This window comes from Oncorhynchus gorbuscha, unplaced genomic scaffold (assembly GCF_021184085.1).
Source record: "Oncorhynchus gorbuscha isolate QuinsamMale2020 ecotype Even-year unplaced genomic scaffold, OgorEven_v1.0 Un_scaffold_3459, whole genome shotgun sequence".
Taxonomy (NCBI): domain Eukaryota; kingdom Metazoa; phylum Chordata; class Actinopteri; order Salmoniformes; family Salmonidae; genus Oncorhynchus; species Oncorhynchus gorbuscha.
In genome coordinates, this window is record NW_025747688.1 from 5001 (window position 1) to 20483 (window position 15483).

General features: G+C 48.4%; 1 protein-coding gene across 1 annotated transcript; it reads right to left on the reverse strand.

The window, feature by feature from the left end:
- Positions 1 to 1465: 1465 nt before the first annotated feature.
- Positions 1466 to 15148, reverse strand: LOC124027677 (ubiquitin carboxyl-terminal hydrolase 33-like). The gene is made up of 6 exons (XM_046340044.1): positions 15134 to 15148; positions 12732 to 12785; positions 12535 to 12597; positions 4525 to 4677; positions 1674 to 1788; positions 1466 to 1580 (listed from the first exon to the last, which is right to left on the reverse strand). Exons 1-6 carry the CDS (start codon positions 15146 to 15148, stop codon positions 1507 to 1509), a joined length of 474 nt encoding a protein of 157 aa, XP_046196000.1. The 3' UTR covers positions 1466 to 1506.
- Positions 15149 to 15483: the final 335 nt, after the last annotated feature.

The following is a 15483-nucleotide window of genomic DNA, read 5'->3' on the forward strand; positions in this document are numbered from 1 at the left end:
CGAGGGGTGGGGGTGGAAACAGAGGGCGACCGAGGGGTGGAAACAGAGGGCGACCGAGGGGTGGAAACAGAGGGCGACCGAGGGGTGGAAACAGAGGGCGACCGAGGGGTGGAAACAGAGGGCGACCGAGGGGTGGAAACAGAGGGCGACCGAGGGGTGGAAACAGAGGGCGACCGAGGGGTGGAAACAGAGGGCGACCGAGGGGGGTGAAACAGAGGGCGGGCGAGGGGGTGGGGGGAAACAGAGGGCGGGCGAGGGGGGTGGGGGGAACAGAGGGCGACCGAGGGGGTGGGGGGAACAGAGGGCGACCGAGGGGGTGGGGGAACAGAGGGCGACCGAGGGGGTGGGGGGAACAGAGGGCGACCGAGGGGGAAACAGAGGGGGCGAGGGGGTGGGTGGAAACAGAGGGCGACCGAGGGGTGGAAACAGAGGGCGACCGAGGGGTGGAAACAGAGGGCGACCGAGGGGTGGAAACAGAGGGCGACCGAGGGGTGGAAACAGAGGGCGACCGAGGGGTGGAAACAGAGGGCGACCGAGGGGTGGAAACAGAGGGCGACCGAGGGGGTGAAACAGAGGGCGGGCGAGGGGGTGGGGGAAACAGAGGGCGGGCGAGGGGGTGGGGGGAACAGAGGGCGACCGAGGGGGTGGGGGGAACAGAGGGCGACCGAGGGGGTGGGGGGGAACAGAGGGCGACCGAGGGGGTGGGGGGGAACAGAGGGCGACCGAGGGGGAAACAGAGGGCGAGGGGGGTGGGGGGGAACAGAGGGCGACCGAGGGGCGGGTGGGGGAACAGAGGGCGACCGGGGGAAACAGAGGGCGACAAAATGATGCAGTTGCATAAATTATCATCTTGATTGTGTTTCTTAAACTATTGTATAATTCATTAATATACAATCCACTTTTTTTCCTCATGAGGTAATCCAATCTCGCCTAACCGAGCTATGCTGAGTGGGCTCTGGAAAGGCTTCCGGTAGGCAGACACTGCTTCTCCAATAGAAATCCCCCGTCACACGATGTCATGGCGACGTTGGTAGAAACACATCAGGTCAAAGGGTTGTGTCGCGTCGAACTGCACAATGTGCAGCCAATCAAATGAAACGCACTCCTTCGATATAACGCAGTTTTTGACTAAAATGAAAAACGTGTCGGTCACATTTACGAGGTTGGAGTAATAATGTTACCTAAGACATCGGCTTGAATCTAGGTTGTGCCTTTATACTTGGAGAAAATCAACGTCTCATTGACTTCACAAACCCCGGCATAGTCTGTTCGGTCTGTTTCGCACCTCTTGGTTTTGGAAAACTCTGTGGTTGGGTTGACTCTCTAAGGCAGGATGAAAACGACTACATTGACCATGATCCTTAGCAATGTTTTGGTGCCATTCAGCAACATGGCACGCTTCAAATTAAAAATAGTTCCGGCTTCATGCACCATCGGGACTTTCCCATAGGAACACTTGGGTGACATCAGCACTATCACAGTCTACTGGTTTAATGTCTATGGGTCTCACCAGTTGGAGAGGGCCTGCAGGGCTGCATTCATATAGCAGGTGTTCCCGATGTTCTTCAGACCCGTCAGACCTACAGGAGATGGACACAAAGAGTTGGATCTCGCTAGAGAACAGCAGAGAGAGCATGGCTGATGCTAGCTTGGTCCAGTCAGATGACGCGTACCTCTGGCGCGTAGCTCGTCCTCCTCCTCCGTCTCCATGCCCAGGTCTTCACAGCCATTAGTAAGGGGCAGTCTCAGAGAAGTGGGACTGCCCTGCGCCCTGCTACACTCCTGGAACTGAAGACAACCACATCAGAACCATCCTCGTCTGGAACCCTACGAGAACCATCCTCGTCTGGAAACCTACGAGAACCATCCTCGTCTGGAACCCTACGAGAACCATCCTCGTCTGGAACCCTACGAGAACCATCCTCGTCTGGAACCCTACGAGAACCATCCTCGTCTGGAACCCTACCAGAACCATCCTCGTCTAGAACCCTATCAGAACCCTCCTCGTCTAGAACCCTCCTCATCTAGAACCCTCCTCGTCTAGAACCCTCCTCATCTAGAACCCTCCTCGTCTAGAACCCTATCTAGAACCACGCTCATCTAGAACCCTATCAGAACCACGCTCATCTAGAACCCTATCAGAACCACGCTCATCTAGAACCCTATCAGAACCACGCTCATCTAGAACCCTATCAGAACCACGCTCATCTAGAACCCTATCAGAACCACGCTCATCTAGAACCCTATCAGAACCACCCTCATCTAGAACCCTATCAGAACCACGCTCATCTAGACCCCTATCAGAACCACCCTCATCTAGACCCCTATCAGAACCACCCTCATCTAGACCCCTATCAGAACCATCCTCATCTAGACCCCTATCAGAACCATCCTCATCTAGACCCCTATCAGAACCATCCTCATCTAGACCCCTATCAGAACCATCCTCATCTAGACCCCTATCAGAACCATCCTCATCTAGACCCCTATCAGAACCATCCTCATCTAGACCCCTATCAGAACCATCCTCATCTAGACCCCTATCAGAACCATCCTCATCTAGACCCCTATCAGAACCATCCTCATCTAGACCCCTATCAGAACCATCCTCATCTAGACCCCTATCTAGAACCATCCTCATCTAGACCCCTATCTAGAACCATCCTCATCTAGACCCCTATCAGAACCATCCTCATCTAGACCCCTATCAGAACCATCCTCATCTAGACCCCTATCTAGAACCATCCTCATCTAGACCCCTATCAGAACCATCCTCATCTAGACCCCTATCTAGAACCATCCTCATCTAGACCCCTATCTAGAACCATCCTCATCTAGACCCCTATCTAGAACCATCCTCATCTAGACCCCTATCAGAACCATCCTCATCTAGACCCCTATCAGAACCATCCTCATCTAGACCCCTATCAGAACCATCCTCATCTAGACCCCTATCAGAACCATCCTCATCTAGACCCCTATCTAGAACCATCCTCATCTAGACCCCTATCTAGAACCATCCTCATCTAGACCCCTATCTAGAACCATCCTCATCTAGACCCCTATCTAGAACCATCCTCATCTAGACCCCTATCTAGAACCATCCTCATCTAGACCCCTATCTAGAACCATCCTCATCTAGACCCCTATCTAGAACCATCCTCATCTAGACCCCTATCTAGAACCATCCTCATCTAGACCCCTATCTAGAACCATCCTCATCTAGACCCCTATCTAGAACCATCCTCATCTAGACCCCTATCTAGAACCATCCTCATCTAGACCCCTATCTAGAACCATCCTCATCTAGACCCCTATCTAGAACCATCCTCATCTAGACCCCTATCTAGAACCATCCTCATCTAGACCCCTATCTAGAACCATCCTCATCTAGACCCCTATCTAGAACCATCCTCATCTAGACCCCTATCTAGAACCATCCTCATCTAGACCCCTATCTAGAACCATCCTCATCTAGACCCCTATCTAGAACCATCCTCATCTAGACCCCTATCTAGAACCATCCTCATCTAGACCCCTATCTAGAACCATCCTCATCTAGACCCCTATCTAGAACCATCCTCATCTAGACCCCTATCTAGAACCATCCTCATCTAGACCCCTATCTAGAACCATCCTCATCTAGACCCCTATCTAGAACCATCCTCATCTAGACCCCTATCTAGAACCATCCTCATCTAGACCCCTATCTAGAACCATCCTCATCTAGACCCCTATCTAGAACCATCCTCATCTAGACCCCTATCTAGAACCATGCTCATCTAGACCCCTATCTAGAACCATGCTCATCTAGACCCCTATCTAGAACCATCCTCATCTAGACCCCTATCTAGAACCATCCTCATCTAGACCCCTATCTAGAACCATCCTCATCTAGACCCCTATCTAGAACCATCCTCATCTAGACCCCTATCTAGAACCATCCTCATCTAGACCCCTATCTAGAACCATCCTCATCTAGACCCCTATCTAGAACCATCCTCATCTAGACCCCTATCTAGAACCATCCTCATCTAGACCCCTATCTAGAACCATGCTCATCTAGACCCCTATCTAGAACCATGCTCATCTAGACCCCTATCTAGAACCCTATCTAGAACCCTATCTAGAACCATCCTCATCTAGACCCCTATCTAGAACCATGCTCATCTAGACCCCTATCTAGAACCATCCTCATCTAGACCCCTATCTAGAACCATCCTCATCTAGACCCCTATCTAGAACCATCCTCATCTAGAACCCTATCTAGAACCATGCTCATCTAGAACCCTATCTAGAACCATCCTCATCTAGGACCCTATCTAGAACCATGCTCATCTAGAACCCTATCTAGAACCATCCTCATCTAGGACCCTATCTAGAACCATGCTCATCTAGAACCCTATCTAGAACCATCCTCATCTAGAACCCTATCTAGAACCAACTGTATTTATCCACAGGGAACTTCATTTGTGGTTTGAGATTCAGGAATGAATCCATATTTATCCCAGATGGTAACATTACCTGTGTGTTGTTGGTGAGAGGTGAAGCGAGGGTCTTGGTGCTGGGGACAGGGCACTGAGGGCCCAGTTTACGCTCCACAAACACCTCTTTCCCACAGGCATAACACCACACCCTCAGAGTGGTCAGGTTCACCGTCAGGTTGTGCCGCGTCTCCTGTTATAGAGGGGTTATAAACATGTTACAAAGGGGTTATAAAGGTTTATAGGAGGTGTAATACAGGTTATATTTCTCTGTCATAAAACAAATATAACTTATTATTGTCATTATTAACTCAGAGCTGTCCGGACAGACAGCTGTAGACGAGTCAGTCACTTGTTTCATTATTCATGTGTCTGCATTAGTGTTCAGTGTTGACAGCAGAGCCGGGCGACAGCGATGAATCCACCCAGTCTGGTCCTCTCCTGCTCTACTGTTTAGCAGAGCTTTAGTAGTGCATCAAGCCCAGCTCCCACAGGAACATGTGTAAATAATGGATGATCCAGGACAGCTAAGTGTTAGCTAGATGGTCGTGCACAAGGTGCATCCATGGGGTTCACAGTGCACCACATGTCCTTAAAAAAACAGAAAGGACTAACACATGACTGGTCTTTGATATATGTGTGAGTGAGAGAGACACAGAGAGGAGAGACAGAGAGGAGAGACAGAGAGGAGAGACAGAGAGGAGAGAGAAAGAGACAGAAATGCATTTGTTTATTTACTTTCCCCTTTGTACTTCATTATTTGCACATTGTTACAGCACTATGTATGCATGTATGTATGCATGTATGTATGTAAGTTAGTATGTATGTAAGTTAGTATGTATGCATGTATGTATGTATGTATGCATGTATGTATGTATGTATGCATGTATGTATGTATGTATGTAAGTTAGTATGTATGTATGTAAGTTAGTATGTATGTATGTAAGTTAGTATGTATGTATGTAAGTTAGTATGTATGTATGTATGTATGTATGTATGTATGTATGTATGTATGTATGTATGTATGTATGTATGTATGTATGTATGTATGTATGTATGTATGTATGTATGTATGTATGTATGTATGTATGTATGTATGTATGTATGTATGTATGTATGTATGTATGTATGTATGTATGTATGTATGTATGTATGTATGTATGTATGTATGTATGTATGTATGTATGTATGTATGTATGTATGTATGTATGTATGTATGTATGTATGTATGTATGTATGTATGTATGTATGTATGTATGTATGTATGTATGTATGTATGTATGTATGTATGTATGTATGTATGTATGTATGTATGTATGTATGTATGTATGTATGTATGTATGTATGTATGTATGTATGTATGTATGTAAGTATGTATGTATGTATGTATGTATGTATGTATGTATGTATGTATGTATGTATGTATGTATGTATGTATGCAAGTTAGTATGCATGTATGTATGTATGTATGTATGCATGCATGTATGTATGTATGTATGTATGTATGTATGTATGTATGCATGTATGTATGTATGTATGTATGTATGTATGTATGTATGTATGTATGTATGTATGTATGTATGTATGCATGTACACACGACATTTGAAATGTGTATTAATTTAGAACTTCTGTGAGTGTAATGTTTCCTGTTCATTTTTATCATTTCACTTATGTTAATTATCTACCTCACTACCTAACTCACAGACCTTGAGCAGGAAAACAGGCCCAACCCCCCACTCTTATCCTAGCCCAAGAAAATTGCATGTACCAGATGCTCAGCAAGCTCTGCTCACACTTACTGGTCTGAGGTCAAACCACACAACATTGGACACTTTATGGAACACAAAGCCTTCACTTCACGCATCCTGGAATATCCAAGGTCAGAGGACATCTGCCTTTGGCCTAAAGAGCAGGAATCTGGACTTCATCAAAGAAATTAGAAATACAGACATTGTCATCCTACAAGAAACCTGGTATAGAGGAGACGGACCCACTGGTTGCCCTCTAGGTTACAGAGAGCTGGTAGTCCCATCCACCACACTACCAGGTGGGTGGTATAGAGGAGACGAACCCACTGGTTGCCCTCTAGGTTACAGAGAACTGGTAGTCCCATCCACCACACTACCAGGTGGGTGGTATAGAGGAGATGGACCCACTGGTTGCCCTCTAGGTTACAGAGAGCTGGTAGTCCCATCCACCACACTACCAGGTGGGTGGTATAGAGGAGATGGACCCACTGGTTGCCCTCTAGGTTACAGAGAGCTGGTAGTCCCATCCACCACACTACCAGGTGGGTGGTATAGAGGAGATGGACCCACTGGTTGCCCTCTAGGTTACAGAGAGCTGGTAGTCCCATCCACCACACTACCAGGTGGGTGGTATAGAGGAGATGGACCCACTGGTTGCCCTCTAGGTTACAGAGAGCTGGTAGTCCCATCCACCACACTACCAGGTGGGTGGTATAGAGGAGACGGACCCACTGGTTGCCCTCTAGGTTACAGAGAGCTGTTAGTCCCATCCACCACACTACCAGGTGGGTGGTATAGAGGAGCCGGACCCACTGGTTGCCCTCTAGGTTACAGAGAGCTGGTTGTCCCATCCACCACACTACCAGGTGGGTGGTATAGAGGAGATGGACCCACTGGTTACCCTCTAGGTTACAGAGAGCTGGTAGTCCCATCCACCACACTACCAGGTGGGTGGTATAGAGGAGACGAACCCACTGGTTGCCCTCTAGGTTACAGAGAGCTGGTAGTCCCATCCACCATACTACCAGGTGGGTGGTATAGAGGAGACGAACCCACTGGTTGCCCTCTAGGTTACAGAGAGCTGGTAGTCCCATCCACCATACTACCAGGTGGGTGGTATAGAGGAGACGAACCCACTGGTTGCCCTCTAGGTTACAGAGAGCTGGTAGTCCCATCCACCATACTACCAGGTGGGTGGTATAGAGGAGACGAACCCACTGGTTGCCCTCTAGGTTACAGAGAGCTGGTAGTCCCATCCACCACACTACCAGGTGGGTGGTATAGAGGAGATGGACCCACTGGTTGTCCTCTAGGTTACAGAGAGCTGGTAGTCCCATCCACCACACTACCAGGTGGGTGGTATAGAGGAGATGGACCCACTGGTTGTCCTCTAGGTTACAGAGAGCTGGTAGTCCCATCCACCACACTACCAGGTGGGTGGTATAGAGGAGATGGACCCACTGGTTGTCCACTAGGTTACAGAGAGCTGGTAGTCCCATCCACCACACTACCAGGTGGGTGGTATAGAGGAGATGGACCCACTGGTTGTCCTCTAGGTTACAGAGAGCTGGTAGTCCCATCCACCAAACTACCAGGTGGGTGGTATAGAGGAGATGGACCCACTGGTTGTCCTCTAGGTTACAGAGAGCTGGTAGTCCCATCCACCAAACTACCAGGTGGGTGGTATAGAGGAGATGTACCCACTGGTTGTCCTCTAGGTTACAGAGAGCTGGTAGTCCCCATCCACCACACTACCAGGTGCTCGCACACGCATTCTCAGTTACGCCCACAACATTTTCTAAAGGTTGAAATCAGGGCTTTGTGATGGCCACGACCATACCTTGACTTTGTTGTCCTTAAGCCATTTTGACACAACTTTTGGAAGTATGCTTGGGGTCACTGTCCATTTGGAAGACCCATTTGTGACCAAGCTTTAACTTCCTGACTGATGTTGCGTCAATATATCCACATAATTTTCCTGCCTCATGATGCCATCTATTTTGTGAAGTGCACCAGTCCCTCCTGCAGCAAAGCACCTCAACAACATGATGCTTCCACCCCCGTACTGCACGGTTGGGATGGTGTTCTTCGGCTTGCAAAACTCCCCCTTTTTCCTCCAAACATAACAATGGTCATTATGGCCAAACAGTTCTACTTTTGTTTCATCAGACCAGAGGACATTTCTCCAAAAAGTACAATATTTGTCCCCATGTGCAGTTGCAAACCGTAGTCTGGCTTTTTTATAGCGGTTTTGGAGCAGTGGCTTCTTCCTTGCTGAGCGGCCTTTCAGGTTATGTCGATATAGGACTTGTTTTACTGTGGATATAGATACTTTTGTAGTAGTTTCCTCCAGCATCTTCACAAGGTCCTTTGCTGTTGTTTTGGTATTGACTTGCTCTTTTCGTACCAAAGTACAAACGTGTCTCCTTCCTGAGCGGTATGACGGCTGTGTGGTCCCATGGTGTTTATACTTGCGCACTATTGTTTGTACAGATGAACATGGTACCTTCAGGCGTTTGGAAATTGCTCCCAAGGATGAACCAGACTTGTGGTCTTGGCTGATTTCTTTTGATTTTCCCATGATGTTAAACAAAGAGGCACTGAGTTTGAAGGTAGGCCTTGAAATAAATCCACAGGTACACCTCCAATTGACTCAAATTATGTCAATTAGCCTATCAGAAGCTTCTAATGCCATGACGTCATTTTCTGGAATTTTCCAAGCTGTTTAAAGGCACAGTCAACTTACGTGTGTGTGTGTGTGTGTGTGTGTGTGTGTGTGTGTGTGTGTGTGTGTGTGTGTGTGTGTGTGTGTGTGTGTGTGTGTGTGTGTGTGTGTGTGTGTGTGTGTGTGTGTGTGTGTGTGTGTGTGTGTGTGTTGATAGATGGAGAAAGGAAAGTGAAAAGGGGGTAGAGAAGGGGGGTAGATAATCATATTCCTTTTAAATGGCAACAAACAGGGACACTCATCTTGTTTAACATCTCACATCCCTTTCTTCTGTCCCCACCTCCCCCCCATCACTCCCTTCTCCTCCCCATCACTCCCTTCTCCTCCCCATCACTCCCTTACGTCCATATTCATACAAGGCCAAATGGCAGTCAACTCTACCACTTCCTTCTCCTCCCCATCACTCTCTCTACCACTTCCTTCTCCTCCCCATCACTCCCTCTACCACTTCCTTCTCCTCCCCATCACTCCCTCTACCACTTCCTTCTCCTCCCCATCACTCTCTCTACCACTTCCTTCTCCTCCCCATCACTCCCTCTACCACTTCCTTCTCCTCCCCATCACTCTCTCTACCACTTCCTTCTCCTCCCCATCACTCCCTCTACCACTTCCTTCTCCTCCCCATCACTCCCTCTACCACTTCCTTCTCCTCCCCATCACTCCCTCTACCACTTCCTTCTCCTCCCCATCACTCCCTCTACCACTTCCTTCTCCTCCCCATCACTCTCTCTACCACTTCCTTCTCCTCCCCATCACTCCCTCTACCACTTCCTTCTCCTCCCCATCACTCTCTCTACCACTTCCTTCTCCTCCCCATCACTCCCTCTACCACTTCCTTCTCCTCCCCATCACTCCCTCTACCACTTCCTTCTCCTCCCCATCACTCCCTCTACCACTTCCTTCTCCTCCCCATCACTCCCTCTACCACTTCCTTCTCCTCCCCATCACTCCCTCTACCACTTCCTTCTCCTCCCCATCACTCCCTTCTCCTCCCCATCACTCCCTCTACCACTTCCTTCTCCTCCCCATCACTCCCTACTCCTCCCCATCACTCCCTCTACCACTTCCTTCTCCTCCCCATCACTCCCTACTCCTCCCCATCACTCCCTCTACCACTTCCTTCTCCTCCCCATCACTCCCTACTCCTCCCCATCACTCCCTCTACCACTTCCTTCTCCTCCCCATCACTCCCTTCTCCTCCCCATCACTCCCTCTACCACTTCCTTCTCCTCCCCATCACTCCCTCTCCAACTTCCTTCTCCTCCCCATCACTCTCTCTACCAATTCCTCCTCCCCATCACTCCCTCTACCACTTCCTTCTCCTCCCCATCACTCCCTACTCCTCCCCATCACTCCCTCTACCACTTCCTTCTCCTCCCCATCACTCCCTACTCCTCCCCATCACTCCCTCTACCACTTCCTTCTCCTCCCCATCACTCCCTTCTCCTCCCCATCACTCCCTCTACCACTTCCTTCTCCTCCCCATCACTCCCTCTACCACTTCCTTCTCCTCCCCATCACTCCCTCTACCACTTCCTTCTCCTCCCCATCACTCCCTCTCCAACTTCCTTCTCCTCCCCATCACTCTCTCTACCAATTCCTCCTCCTCCCCATCACTCCCTTCTCCTCCCCATCACTTCCTTCTCCTCCCCATCACTCCCTACTCCTCCCCATCACTCCCTCTACCACTTCCTTCTCCTCCCCATCACTCCCTCTACCACTTCCTTCTCCTCCCCATCACTCCCTCTACCACTTCCTTCTCCTCCCCATCACTCCCTCTACCACTTCCTTCTCCTCCCCATCACTCCCTCTACCACTTCCTTCTCCTCCCCATCACTCCCTCTACCACTTCCTTCTCCTCCCCATCACTCCCTCTACCACTTCCTTCTCCTCCCCATCACTCCCTCTACCACTTCCTTCTCCTCCCCATCACTCCCTCTACCACTTCCTTCTCCTCCCCATCACTCCCTCTACCACTTCCTTCTCCTCCCCATCACTCCCTCTACCACTTCCTTCTCCTCCCCATCACTCCCTTCTCCTCCCCATCACTCCCTCTACCACTTCCTTCTCCTCCCCATCACTCCCTACTCCTCCCCATCACTCCCTCTACCACTTCCTTCTCCTCCCCATCACTCCCTACTCCTCCCCATCACTCCCTCTACCACTTCCTTCTCCTCCCCATCACTCCCTACTCCTCCCCATCACTCCCTCTACCACTTCCTTCTCCTCCCCATCACTCCCTTCTCCTCCCCATCACTCCCTCTCCAACTTCCTTCTCCTCCCCATCACTCTCTCTACCAATTCCTCCTCCTCCCCATCACTCCCTTCTCCTCCCCATCACTTCCTTCTCCTCCCCATCACTCCCTACTCCTCCCCATCACTCCCTCTACCACTTCCTTCTCCTCCCCATCACTCCCTCTACCACTTCCTTCTCCTCCCCATCACTCCCTCTACCACTTCCTTCTCCTCCCCATCACTCCCTCTACCACTTCCTTCTCCTCCCCATCACTCCCTCTACCACTTCCTTCTCCTCCCCATCACTCCCTCTACCACTTCCTTCTCCTCCCCATCACTCCCTCTACCACTTCCTTCTCCTCCCCATCACTCCCTCTACCACTTCCTTCTCCTCCCCATCACTCCCTTCTCCTCCCCATCACTCCCTCTACCACTTCCTTCTCCTCCCCATCACTCACTTCCTTCTCCTCCCCATCACTCCCTTCTCCTCCCCATCACTCCCTTCTCCTCCCCATCACTCCCTTCTCCTCCCCATCACTCCCTTCTCCTCCCCATCACTTCCTTCTCCTCCCCATCACTCCCTCTACCACTTCCTTCTCCTCCCCATCACTCCCTCTACCACTTCCTTCTCCTCCCCATCACTCCCTTCTCCTCCCCATCACTCCCTCTACCACTTCCTTCTCCTCCCCATCACTCCCTTCTCCTCCCCATCACTCCCTTCTCCTCCCCATCACTCCCTTCTCCTCCCCATCACTCCCTTCTCCTCCCCATCACTCCCTTCTCCTCCCCATCACTCCCTTCTCCTCCCCATCACTCCCTCTACCACTTCCTTCTCCTCCCCATCACTCACTTCCTTCTCCTCCCCATCACTCCCTCTACCACTTCCTTCTCCTCCCCATCACTCCCTCTACCACTTCCTTCTCCTCCCCATCACTCCCTCTACCACTTCCTTCTCCTCCCCATCACTCCCTCTACCACTTCCTTCTCCTCCCCATCACTCCCTCTACCACTTCCTTCTCCTCCCCATCACTCCCTCTACCACTTCCTTCTCCTCCCCATCACTCTCTCTACCACTTCCTTCTCCTCCCCATCACTCCCTCTACCACTTCCTTCTCCTCCCCATCTCTCACTTCCTTCTCCTCCCCACCACTCTCTCTACCACTTCCTTCTCCTCCCATCTCTCACTTCCTTCTCCTCCCATCTCTCACTTCCTTCTCCTCCCATCTCTCACTTCCTTCTCCTCCCATCTCTCACTTCAACACCTCTCTCCTGCACCATCCTGAACATTGATCTAGTCCTGTAGCGGTGTGTGTGGGAGGTGAAGGGTCAGGGGTGACTCACCTGTGAGTGGACAGTGCTATGGTCAGCATGAGATTCTCCACAGCCCACATAGGCACAGGTGTTCTGCACACACACACACAGACAGAGAGAAAACAGATTATTACTACAGAACTGTTACGTCCATATTCATACAAGGCCAAATGGCAGTCAACTTTCAAAATAAAAGTCCCAAACAAAGCCAGGGACTGCTCACTCACCTCCAGACACGCCCACAGATTTGGTCCTCCAACCTTGCAGTCTTGACAATGGCCCTAGAAACACCCCCCACACACACACACACACACACACCACAACAGCCAACCCGTTTAAGTGACCAGACCAGACAGACAGTATAATAATCTGACTGCTTCAGTGAACAGATCAGAGAGACAGTATCTATCGAACAGTAACATGATAGAGCAGTGTTCTCCAATGACAACATTCTCATTTCCTGTAAAACATCCAGGACTTGGCCATTAAATACTAGTTTATATTCTATCTAATGCTACTCAATGATCAAGATCATTTTGCTAGCCTAATTAGTTTCTATCAGCTATCACTATACAATGTGCTAGTAGCCAAGTGAACAACATCATAAGCGGATTTACAGTGCATTCAGAGAGTATTCAGAACCCATGTGTTTATGTTTACAGTGCGTTCAGAGAGTATTCAGACCCCATGTGTTTATGACCCCATGTGTTTATGTTTACAGTGCATTGAGAGTATTCAGACCCCATGTGTTTATGTTTACAGTGCATTCAGAGAGTATTCAGACCCCATGTGTTTATGTTTACAGTGCATTGAGAGTATTCAGACCCCATGTGTTTATGTTTACAGTGCATTCAGAGAGTATTCAGACCCCATGTGTTTATGTTTACAGTGCATTCAGAGAGTATTCAGACCCCATGTGTTTATGTTTACAGTGCATTCAGAGAGTATTCAGACCCCATGTGTTTATGTTTACAGTGCATTCAGAGAGTATTCAGACCCCATGTGTTTATGTTTACAGTGCATTCAGAGAGTATTCAGACCCCATGTGTTTATGTTTACAGTGCATTCAGAGAGTATTCAGACCCCATGTGTTTATGTTTACAGTGCATTCAGAGAGTATTCAGACCCCATGTGTTTATGTTTACAGTGCATTCAGAGAGTATTCAGACCCCATGTGTTTATGTTTACAGTGCATTCAGAGAGTATTCAGACCCCATGTGTTTATGTTTACAGTGCATTCAGAGAGTATTCAGACCCCATGTGTTTATGTTTACAGTGCATTGAGAGTATTCAGACCCCATGTGTTTATGTTTACAGTGCATTCAGAGAGTATTCAGACCCCATGTGTTTATGTTTACAGTGCATTCAGAGAGTATTCAGACCCCATGTGTTTATGTTTACAGTGCATTCAGAGAGTATTCAGACCCCATGTGTTTATGTTTACAGTGCATTCAGAGAGTATTCAGACCCCATGTGTTTATGTTTACAGTGCATTCAGAGAGTATTCAGACCCCATGTGTTTATGTTTACAGTGCATTCAGAGAGTATTCAGACCCCATGTGTTTATGTTTACAGTGCATTCAGAGAGTATTCAGACCCCATGTGTTTATGTTTACAGTGCATTCAGAGAGTATTCAGACCCCATGTGTTTATGTTTACAGTGCATTCAGAGAGTATTCAGACCCCATGTGTTTATGTTTACAGTGCATTCAGAGAGTATTCAGACCCCATGTGTTTATGTTTACAGTGCATTGAGAGTATTCAGACCCCATGTGTTTATGTTTACAGTGCATTCAGAGAGTATTCAGACCCCATGTGTTTATGTTTACAGTGCATTCAGAGAGTATTCAGACCCCATGTGTTTATGTTTACAGTGCATTCAGAGAGTATTCAGACCCCATGTGTTTATGTTTACAGTGCATTCAGAGAGTATTCAGACCCCATGTGTTTATGTTTACAGTGCATTCAGAGAGTATTCAGACCCCATGTGTTTATGTTTACAGTGCATTCAGAGAGTATTCAGACCCCATGTGTTTATGTTTACAGTGCATTCAGAGAGTATTCAGACCCCATGTGTTTATGTTTACAGTGCATTCAGAGAGTATTCAGACCCCATGTGTTTATGTTTACAGTGCATTGAGAGTATTCAGACCCCATGTGTTTATGTTTACAGTGCATTCAGAGAGTATTCAGACCCCATGTGTTTATGTTTACAGTGCATTCAGAGAGTATTCAGACCCCATGTGTTTATGTTTACAGTGCATTCAGAGAGTATTCAGACCCCATGTGTTTATGTTTACAGTGCATTCAGAGAGTATTCAGACCATTTTGTTTAAATTAGTCTTATTCTAAAATGGATGAAATGAAAACACTCCATCTACACACAATACCCCATGACAAAGTGAAAGCAGGTTTTTAGTCATGTTTGCACATTTCTTAAAAATAGAAAAACAAACATTTACTTAAGAATTCAGACCCTTTACTATGAGACACGATATTGAGCTAAAATGCATCCCGTTTCCATTGATCCTTCTAGCGATGTTTCTACAACTTGGAGTCCAACCTGTGATAAATTCAATTGATTGGACATGATTTGGAAAGGCACACACCTGTCTATATACGGTCCCACACTTGACAGGTGCATGTCAGAGCAAAAACCAAGCCATGAGGTCGAAGGAATTCCCTGTAGAGCGCCGAGACGGGATTGTGTCGAGGCATAGATCTGGGGAAGGGTACCAAAACATTTCTGCAGCATTGAAGGTCACCAAGAACACATTAGCCTCCATCATTCTTAAATGGAATCAGTTTGGAACCACCAAGACTCTTTCTAGAGCTGGCCGCCCTGCCAAACTGAGCAATCGGGGAAGAAGGGCCTTGGTCAGGAAGGTGACCAACAACCCAATGGTCACTCTGACAGAGCTCCAGAGTGGAGATGGCAGAACCTTCCAGAAGAACACTCATCTCTGTAGCACTCCACCA